Source organism: Callospermophilus lateralis, chromosome 1, assembly GCF_048772815.1.
Source record: "Callospermophilus lateralis isolate mCalLat2 chromosome 1, mCalLat2.hap1, whole genome shotgun sequence".
Lineage (NCBI taxonomy): Eukaryota > Metazoa > Chordata > Mammalia > Rodentia > Sciuridae > Callospermophilus > Callospermophilus lateralis.
Genome location: NC_135305.1, coordinates 64,296,787 through 64,308,069, shown reverse-complemented (window position 1 = coordinate 64,308,069; position 11,283 = coordinate 64,296,787). Strand labels below are relative to the sequence as shown.

Genomic DNA, 11,283 nt, shown 5'->3' with positions numbered 1-11,283 from the left:
AAAATGTGAAATATTAGAAGACATTAGGAACTCAGTTGCAGATAGAATAAATTATAGTACATGATGTAGATAGTGGTTTAGAAAAATAATTCAAAATAGTATGCTTTTAGGAAGAGGAATAAATGCTTCACTCATACTTTAAATAAACTTCAATGTTAAAAGGTCAATAACATATTTCTGAATTTTAAATAGCAAATGATGCAGTAAAGTCAGTGGTTATGGTGGCACTTACAGTAGGGCTTATCATGTCTGGACATAAGCCACAGATTCTCAGAATAAGAAGAAAAAAAAAAAAACTAGAGGAGTGGATCAAATCTACATTTCACACCTGGAGCTATGTTTTGGTAGATTCTAACAAACATTCAACCAGGTCCACCCCTACTGTGTTTCTTCCTGAGTTGAGGGAAAAAAAAAAAAAAAAATCAAATTAATTACTTCTCAAGTGCTTGGAAAAATATTTTAAAAAAGAAAACAACTTAGCTAAGCTTATCAAAGTCAAATGAGAAAACAATAAGATTCTAAATGTTTTTGTAAGTATTTTTCAGGTATATAGTTTCTTTTTTTCTTTCTTTATTTTTTCCAATCACAGGTAAAATATCTGTTTTGTAGCTGAACTTTTCTACTATTTTACAATTTATTCAGGCTCTGATAGTTACTTCTACCTGAAGGATTTACCATTTTTACTTCTTAAGATTAAAACAAATTTGCACAAAAAGAAAATGGAAACATCGATTTATTTGACTTTCAGGAATCTTGAAAAATACAAAGAATGTAAAGGGTCTGGAAAATACCACATGCAAATAAATATATTAAATTATTAAGAATGTATTTGTAAATATGGGCATGTGTGGACTATCAAATCCTAGGCAGTGACATTAATTTAAAGTTTTGCTTTACAAAATGAAATAAATCTGTCCTGATTTTGTGGTTCAGAACCCAGATTGAATGTCTTCTTTCCCTGTGGAGTCAATTCTGAACCTCTTATCTGAATTTACCTACAACCAATTCTTTTTCCTGGAACACATCAAAATGTACCAAGATTAGGACATTACATGGGTGAAATAGATATACTGCTAGGTTTGCTTTATTAAGTTTGGTTTTGACAAAAGCTAACTCTCCTATACTATGTAACAAGAAGTATAGTAAAAAAAAAAAAAAAGCTTAAAGACATTTAAATTATACATTGATGAAAATGGTGAAACTAAAGTATTTGAAGCAATCATGTGTGAGATTTCAATAGAATGATTAATTAGTCTGTTCTTCTAAATAATCCCAAAGTGACATGAATTCCTGTGCAGAATGAGTGTCTGTACAGAGTAATCCATGAAAGACAGACAGGCCTCTTGTCATCTGTAGCCCTAATCCATTGCCCAGAGCATGAAAAGCGCTAAGGATAACAAGTGTGAGAATCAGTAAAATCAACATTATTTTTGGATTTTATTTTCTTAACAATACTAACTGATCAATAGGCTTGTGGAAACTGACAAATACAATAGGATCTGTTTGATGAATCAATCTAGTGAAGTGGAGGAAGAATCCTGCCTCCCTTTACCCCTCCCCCTTTCTATCCCCCTCCACCTACACTCACAGGAACACATTTTGAAAGAGAGAGAGAGGGAGGAGAGAGAGAGAGCGCACAGTGACTGCTCTTTCTCTATTGGTCTGTAGTCGTTCAGTAATGAAAGCTGTCTTGACAATGCTTAGATCATTTTTTTGTAAGGATTCTAAACTGCTTTCAGCTAAGTGTTTGTGTTTTTAATTGTGAGACTCACCCTCTCTTTCTGGCCAAGAAATTTCCATATTATTAAGTTCAGTTCTGTACTTCAAGTGCTGAGAGGGGGTGGCAGTGGCAGGAAAGAAAGAGCAGAGAAAGTTGGACACTAACGAAAGAAAAGTTCTCTCCTTTTAACTTTTGTGCAACCCCCAAATCCTATAAGGACATCAGCTTTGGGAAAGACTGAAAGAAAATAGAGGAAATTGAGACACCACAGACCACATGCCTGCTTTGTAAAGAACTTATGGTGTTTGGTTGATTCCCTGAATACATGTGTATGTGCCCCCCAGAAAATTTAGTGACCCTTCACCAACTCATGAAGAGACAGAAATATTCATTTTATTTTGGTCCTTGACACTCAGCAGGGACTTTCTTGAACTTTGTCATCTTCCTCTGCCCTTTAAACCAAAACTAGGGAAGTAGCTTTAATTAATGAGATGTGATGCATTAAAAATGTTAGGCAGAGCATTCCAGAAGCTGGAAAGCCATGGATGTTTTTAAATTTTGAGTATCCTTTTGAGAATCCCCTGTTGTAATTTATAATTCTCAGTGGACCTATATTTGTCTTGAACTGATTGTTGAAATGGGCTTTACTAGGAATTTCTTCACTGAAATTGCAGTGGGGCAGGGGAAGGGGGTGGTTGAGCCTAAGGGGTTTGTTGGGAGGAGGGAATGATCTCTAACAAGGCTTTAAAACCTTCAGTGGTTAAAGTTATATTGATGAGAAGGTTTCTCTCTCCAACACACATACACACACACACTCAAGTTCAGCAGGATTGTATAATGAGCATGAATTGTAAATTATGTGGGTAACAGTATTCAGATTTTTTTAATCAAAATTGCACCCAAAAATGGCTATAAAACAACGCTTGCCTTGGGAAGTAAATTTATAGCTACATGCCTTTCACAGGCACGCTGGAGGGTTCTGCTCCCGGCTCTAATCTCTATGAGATGTTTTTTGCATGTGTTGTGTGACAGGAGGGAAGGGGAGTGGGTTGAGCTTGCCTGTTCTCCCATTGTCAGCCAGTCTAGTGAGTGTTGGGAAAACCTGTCTGTGGGATCTTGTGTCATCTCTCCCTACATGTGTACAGGAAAAGTCCGCGCTGCTCCTGCTCACGGTTCCTCTCTCTCTCTCTCTCCCTCTCGCTCTCTCTCTCTCTCTCTCCTCTCCTCTCCTCTCTCTCTTTCTCTGTTTCCCTTTCATTCTGCTTCCCCGGAGCCGAATGAAGCAGGGAGCAGGATTAGAGTCGGCCACCGGCTATCAGAGGAACATAGATAAAAGGAACTGCTTCTTAAGCACCACTGCCACAGCCCTTGTTAATTTTTTTTTTTTCCTCTCTCTTTCCACACAACAGTTGTGCCTCATTATCCGGTGCCTGGCTCGATTTTTTTTTTTTTTTTTTTTTTGAGGGTTTGAAGTTTCTGTGCTTCAGTGACTGTTACAGAAGAAGAGGTGTTAGTGTTGCCATGAGGTCTTGATTGTCTGCATTTATGAATGAAACTGACCTAAATCACCTGTTACCTCCAGTTTCCAGATTGTTTGAACTTCTCTGGCCGCACAATACAGGAAGGAAGACTGAAGCAGCACAGAGACCTACAGCGTCTGCAGCATGGGCTGGTTCACTGGGATTGTCTGTCTTTTCTGGGGAGTATTACTTACAGCAAGAGCAAACTATCAAAATGGGAAGAACAATGTGCCAAGGCTGAAATTATCCTACAAAGGTAAATCTTTTTTTTTCTTTCTATTTTTTTTGGGGGGGCTAGCTTTTTGCCCCCGCCACACACACTTCGTTCCTTGAACTCCCTCCCAACCCAAACCATCAAACCTTTAGTTTAATCTGAGAAATCTATGTGATTATATGTATCTTTCTGAGATGATTTGAACACTTTTTTTTAAAAAAAGCACGTCTTCTGTTTGATATGTGACAATTTAAATGCAAACAAAGAACATTTAATCACATTTGCAGAGAAGAGCTGCATGCCTGGTACATGCTGATCTGTATATCTTATGATCATATCTTCTGTTAATTTTTTTGACTTTACTTCTCTTAAAAATTTAAAAACAATACTAATGTAAAAATGGTCTCTTTATAAATGTGCATGCCTCACCTTAATAATTGTTATGATGAATTGTATTTTCTCAGTTTTAGACATTAAATGGTTAATCATCATCATGAATATTCAGTTTGTTCAAATCTGACAATCAGATGCTTAACATAAGCAGTAGATCACGGTTTGCCAAGAGAACATAAACTGGAGAACAGGCTAGTTTTTCCACAGTGTGTTATGATTGTACAAAAGACTGTGTATTTGACTAATTGGTGTAAAGCTAGCTTTTCAAATATAATGTTATTTAATTCTGTATGCACTTCAGTGAGAATTGAAGAGCTATTACTCTCTAGTTGCATAGCTACTTATGTGAACTTCTTTATAAAAAAGTATAAATTGATGAAAGAAAAAAAACACCCATCTTTATTACATGTTACTTTATTTGGTAACAGTTTCATGCATGTGCTTGTTTTTAATTGAAGATTTAAGAGAAAATATTCATTATAAAATTTGTTTAGACAGATTTTATAGATTGATGTATAAAGTAATGCTAAAATGCTTTCAGATAATACTTTTTAATACCAGAAAATACTTCTATAACTCAGGTATTATGAAATGGAGTTGAAGATTAAACTGTTTGCAGTCAAGTAGTTCTGCTCCCTAAGGTGCTGATTTCTTAGGATTCTCAGATTTCTAGAATTGGGGGTGGGGCAGTGAGAAGCTTCAATTATGCTACAATTTTAGCCTATGGGGTAAAAGAAAACTATTGGATATCTGTGTGATGTCTGTCTACTGTACACTGCTCTATGCCAGAAGATATAATCTTTAATTTTCACATGATGGGTAAAATCTCTTTCTGAATGCTTTAGTGTGAAAGAGGATCTCAAGTAGAAAAGAGAGGTAATTTTCACACTCTGGATTAGAAATTAAACACCTATTAAATGTGTTTATTTGAATTTAATACTCATTGTGAAAAATACATTAAATTAGAAAATATTTTTGGTCTTATAATTTCTTGGGTGTCCGATGAAGAACAGATTTTAAGCATCAGCAAAAATTGCAATTTTATTTATTTTACAAGTTTTTTTTTAAAGCATACCATCCATAAAATACTCAATTAATTCTCTATTATGTTTCTATTTAATAACTGTCTTTATATTGTTTCTATAACATCCAATGTTATGACATCTTTTCTCTCCTTGAGAAGATGCCATCAAATAATTCTTAATAGTCCACTTTATTCAAGTTTATATTCAGTATAAGTTTACATGCAACTTTAGTTCTCAAAGATGTGAATGGCTGCATGCTATAATTTTAGATTAATAAATGTGAAAAAAGTGAAACATTCTAAAATCTATAAGATTTAGACAAAGTTGTCAAAGTGCTAAATCAATATTAAAATCAAATAAAAATTGAATATCATACTTTGTTATTTTGAAATAATCTTATTTTCATGGAGAATAGATTATCATTCTCCATGATAGAAGAGGTACCTTTTTTTTTTTTTTCTATACGTTCAAAGTCAGGTAGATAGAATTTAATTAAAATATTTTAACCTTGTCTGATGAAGCAGCTCTATACTTTGACAAGATCTATGTATTAGACACTGTCATTATAAGCCTTTCCTTTTTTTTTTTTTCTTTCAGTCAATGGCATTCATCAGAATTATTGTGCTTTTTTTTTTTTTTTTTTTTTTTTTTTTTTTAATCAAAACTGCCTCACAGCTATCTAACAATTCTACTGATAAACCAAAAGCTTGGCAGTTTGGTTAAAAATAAACTGTGAAATGGACAACAAGAATAAACAGAGTGGTCCAAACAGTTTTTCTTGTGTCATTTTATTGGTCTGTCATTACCTTTTTGTCTCTGGATGTAGCTTGTTTTGCCAAAGCAAACACCTGGTAGCCAATTGTCAGTACTTTGTTTCTAAACTATAATGGAGATAAATTTTTTTTTAGCTACTTCTTTTTCCTCCTTAATGAGATGTCAAACATAGTTAAAATATCAACTGCATTACCCTTAAAAATATTCCAGCAGGACTCATGAAGAGTTAAATCCTTGCCAACCTTCATTTCCCATGGTCACTTGTTTTCAAAGATCCACCATTAACCCTCTCATTGCTCAGGTGGCTAAGATGAAGTTTCATGCAATTACTGAACTTACTTTCTAAACTTGCCTAGTAGGAGATTAAAGAGATTTGATACATTAAATGAGAAAGAAAAAGAAGTAAAAACAAGAAGGCAGCCTTTGTTGGGAATGTACACCCATATCTAATAAGATACCTCTTTACTTTCTAGGAAAAAGGACTTGAATAGATGTGCTCAGGACCATCTGGAGAAGTGATAATATTAGAAAAATGGGGTATGCTGGCTTTTCCTCTGAACCAATCTGATTTAGAATCCTTGTGGGGGAAGAAAATGTGAGAACTCCATAAATCTCAGCAGTCACATAGAAATTATCCTCAAGAAACATTCACTCAGAGATACTTTTGCCTTCCTTAAATGTATGCAATAGAACTAAAAGTTAAGCTGCTACTTTAAAAAATGGCACATAACTGTTTATTTCCTCTACAAAACTAGACAGATTTCACTTTTCTTATTAAATACTAGAAAATCATTTAATCTTTCATTTGGGATATGTGATACAATGAAGGTTTCAGTAAAATCTATGTAAATCACAAGAATGAATAGGTTTGGGGTTTTAAATAAATGACAGATATTTCATCATTCAATGTAATGGGTTTTCCCATGACATTGTGTGCTTCAGTTTTAGCAGAAATCAAAGACACATGCAAGTCTCAATGTGATGGTGATCCTGTGAATCCAAAGGTTAAATCAATAATTTTAACCTTACCTTCATAGGGAGGACTTAGTAAATAAGACTAAAATAAAGGGTAGACATTTTAAAGACTTTCTTGTCATATTTGATGATATTTTCCCCCTTAGAGTCTTGTTGTCTAATTCTTGTGAGAATGAGATTGCCAATTAAATCAAAATTCTCATGTACAGTTTTCTGATATTAGAAGAAAATTTTATTTAATTAAAAACTCTGAAGTAAAAGTTTCAAAAGTTTTTTCTTCTTAGTCTATTCTTCAACAAATTATTATTGTTTACAAAACTAATTAATATAAATAATGATTTACTGAACTTGATTTCTGTTCAGCAATTTTTTACCAAAATAGTATTTAATTATATATATATATATATATATATATATATATATAGAGAGAGAGAGAGAGAGAGAGAGAGAGAGAGAGAAGAGAGAGAGAGAGAGAGAGAGAGAGAGAGAGTTTATTTATACATACTACATGTATAAAGATATGGATATGTGTATAGATATGGATATATGCATACATGTATTCTATTTAAAATACATATCTTCATGTTGATATTTATGGCTGGGAAAATAATTTCAGCAATCTACAGGATGTGACTTATGATAAAAAGCCTTCACAAATAAATTTATTAGCTTAAATGACAATCATATTTTATATCATACATATTATATATATATAAAAGGGATGTGACCTTTAAGTCTTGTGAAAAGTATTGATGAATATCCTAAGTATTATATAATAGTATAGAATGGAATGTGTCTTATATTAAAAATTTAGCTATTGCAGTTAAAATTAAACTTTCTAGTAAAGTTAGGGGGAAGGAATGACACATACAAGCTCTCTCTCTCTCTCTCTTTCTTTCTCTCTCTCTCTCTCTCTCTCACACACACACACACACACACACACACACACACACACACACACGTGTATGTGCATAGAGCAACAAAGTCATAAATTCTTTGCAGTTTCTTTTCTCAAACAGTCACTATTCATTTGGCACCTGGAATTTAACTAGCTAATCTTTATTTAACATGATCTTTTCAAATTTTATTAACTTTAACATCAGATTTTCATTCCAAGATCTATAATTTAAACACAAAGAAGAGTAGAACTTTTAATTTGTCTAATCAACGAGAATATGCTGGCAAAATAATGAAAAATGAACATAAAAATAACATAAAAGTCACACATCTTGTGATTCAATTCAATTCTGGTCAGATTAAATGATGGCTAGTGAAGACTCAAATTTGTGGCTCCTCTGTTAATGCTGCCAAACAGATTGGACTTTGAAATAATAATTTATACAGTGTAAACTGTAGCATGTAGGAAAATAATTGAGACCAAAAAAGAAACCTCTAAATCATTAACTTATAATAATGATATTCCATCACTATTAACTTCAATAAACCTGAACATTAAATAGACAATTTTCCTAATTCTAATTTTTTGTGTTGTATTTTATTTTCATGTTAATTATCAGTCCACTACTATAAATGATATAAAATGCCAAGATATTTAGCCCAATAAACAGATGTGTAGGTTGTGATATCTAATTTCCCTTCATTTTCTGACTTAATTATCACCCATAAACAACATAATTAACAAATATCATATGGGGTCAATTTTACTTAAATTCTGCACTCAAGAATTAATTTAAGGATATTTTAGGAATAAATTTAATAGGTCAATTAATATGATTATATATGTCCCTATTGACAAAAATAGATGCTAAGCTATTGATTGAAAAAGATATTATCCTTAGTGTGAATACACAATTGCATTCTGTATTAAATTTTGCATCACATTTTCAGATGTGTGCTTTAAGAAACTTGTATTTTAAAGTTATCATCAACTTTTACGTGTCCATGAGCAATTTTGTGGCTTAAATTATTATCTCAAACTTAAAATTCATCCACACATCTATGTGGTCAAAAGATCAAAATACCATACTTTCACACCGTTTGAAGAATTTTTAAGTCTAAAATCAGGACTATCTTAAATAGAATTTATATTTGAATTTTTCTAATAGTTTCCAAAATGATCAATATTAAAATACATTTTGGATTGATAATTAGGCAACCAGTGTTGAATGGGATAAATTGAGAAGATAAATGAATGACTTTTCCAGGCACCTATTTCATTGTACTACATTTTATTTTTTCATATATTTACAAAGTCCTAATACTATAACTTGGCAAGTTGTGTATTAAAGTAATAAAACATTACTCCTATCAAAATATTATGAATTAGTTTATGATAAAATGATCCTTTGCAGTAAAGTTGTACATATAACTTCCAAACAAAGTTAGAGTTAGAACTCATTTATAAAGACCAGCAGTTGTAAACATAAATTAGGATTGGGATGGCATTAATTTTTTGTGATTTCCAAGGTGCTATCTAAAGGAATCATCATGATTTGCAGTTCTATGTTTCCACTAATAGGTGGCACTAGCCATTTGTCACAGCTTTTTCATTGGTTCTGAAAAGGACAGGCTGCTAGGATAAGCACCCATGGAACAAAGTGTAGAGGCTGTGCTTGGTAAAACTGGCAAAAGAGTCATGAGATGTGACATGCACAAAAATGATACATTACTTAAGTGAAATTTGCTAAAGATTTTGATGTGTTCCTTGCATGCACTTATTGATACATTTTTGATCAGGAAGAAGTAAATGGTTATATATAAACAATTATTTTTTAACTTAAATGAGATTATATTTGAGCCTGATCTCTATGATAGAAATTAAATTAATTAGTGACATAGTGGTACCAACAATTAGAGTAATGGAAGGACAGTATTAGTATGCAAACTAATTACATATGTTGGTATATAATAAGTTACATATATATGTATTTTCTGAATCATTTGCTTATAGGAAGAAGTGAGCTTGCCTGTGGCACATTATTGCTACCATTTATAATTGGAGAGTACCTAGCTGAGAAGATAATGTTTAGAAAGTTGTATCTGTAAAACAATGGCTTCTTTTAATTTTTAACCTGTTCAAAATTATCATCATAATTAAACATATGGAAGAATCAATAAATCCCATCTGATATAAATAAGTCTGAATGTCTCCAGCTACTATCTCCTTCTATTGCCAAGACATAAACATCAGTATAAATAGAGAATTCTCACACTATTTCTAAACAGTAACAAAGCTGGACTCTGTCAAACCCAGGATAAGAAAATATACAATTTATACTTGAACTAGGGAATGAAGATAAGCAAAAATATAATTCTGTTGATAAAATAAGAATAATTTGGTCTTAGTATTTTATGTAAGCTTAGGCTAAAACTTAGAAGGACCACAAATTTAGGAGGTCTTGTCATCTTTTGAATAAACCATTAAACCTGCATTTCTAGGTTTCTCTTTCTTGGAGAGATATGGCACAGGAAGCAATGTTGACCCAAACTTATAGTAATTAATGTGTTGCTAAAATCATAAATATGTCTTTAGGTAACACAAACATCACCCACTTGGCTTATCATCAGAATAGTAAATGAAACTGTTCTATTGACTACATCAAATGACTTTTTTTTAAGTCTGTAAAACTACTTTCATGAATCATCTTTGTAGTGCCAGATTGTGAGGATATGTATTATGTATTATTACTCATCTATATACTCTCAAAGGCTAGTACAGTCACTCATTGTTGACTGATTTTGTGACTTAGTTGATGCATCTTGTTTTTTTTTAATCTAAAATATGCCTTTTAAAAACACAATTCATTTTAGAAACAAGAGGAATGCAAATTATAATAAATCAATTTATTATAAGTGAATTGTACATTGTAGCACTGTTGAGAAAGGAAAAGTGTTGCTAGCTGCAAGGGTAGAGGCTGTATGTCAATGATACTTCAGCTGCACAAGGATGTGAGAACAGTAGCATCTCCCCCAAGCCACATCTCATTTTGAACCAAGGCTATTCCAAGACTGAATCAGAAAATATCCTGGTCATCTTTTCTTGCCTACAGCTCAGAAATGGGAAATATACAATACACATGTACAGGAAGATTCTAGGTACAAGGTGAGGAATTACTTCCTTTGTTTGGACACATTTGATTTCCTTTTTCTCTTATGTTGCAGTACTCACATATGGAAAAGAAAGTGACACTGTTATAAAACTAAATAGTGGCTAAAGATAAAGAAAACTGTCTTAACCTCACACTGAGCACTTGAAATGTTTGTGTAGCAAAACCAGTCCTCCCAAATGAAGTTGAACATATCGTTAATGAACAATCTCAGCTGACTATTTTTCATTGTCCCCACTTCTGGGAGAATCCTGGCTTTGCTCTCTGACAGCTTGCTAAGATGCAGCATTTCAGAACTTCCTTTGCTGCTTCTGTCACACTTACCAAGGGCAACAGTTGCTCACAGCGCCTGCTGCCTCATCTCCAAGTCAGTTTCTTCCTTCCCTTGTCTTCCTACCCTACAGCCTGGTAACACCTCCCATTTCCCTCTTCAGCATTTTCATCCTCAGAGCTCTTTCTCAGAAAAGTAAATGTGATAGGAAATAGCCAAAATAATATCTGGCTGAAATGTGAATATACAAAATACATTGAACTCTATGATTTAGATTCTGATCTCAAATTATCAAGAAGATGGAAGAGGGGGCTGGGGATGTGG

The 11,283-nt window shown here is 32.9% G+C and overlaps 1 protein-coding gene across 1 annotated transcript in view; it reads left to right on the top strand.

The window, feature by feature from the left end:
- The first annotated feature begins 3,384 nt into the window (after window positions 1–3,384).
- Window positions 3,385–11,283, top strand: part of Sema3a (semaphorin 3A) — a 189,859-nt gene continuing 181,960 nt past the window's right edge. The window contains exon 1 of the mRNA XM_076862561.1: window positions 3,385–3,496. Within this exon, the coding sequence (XP_076718676.1) occupies window positions 3,385–3,496 (112 nt within the window). The remainder of the gene's footprint in view (window positions 3,497–11,283) is intronic.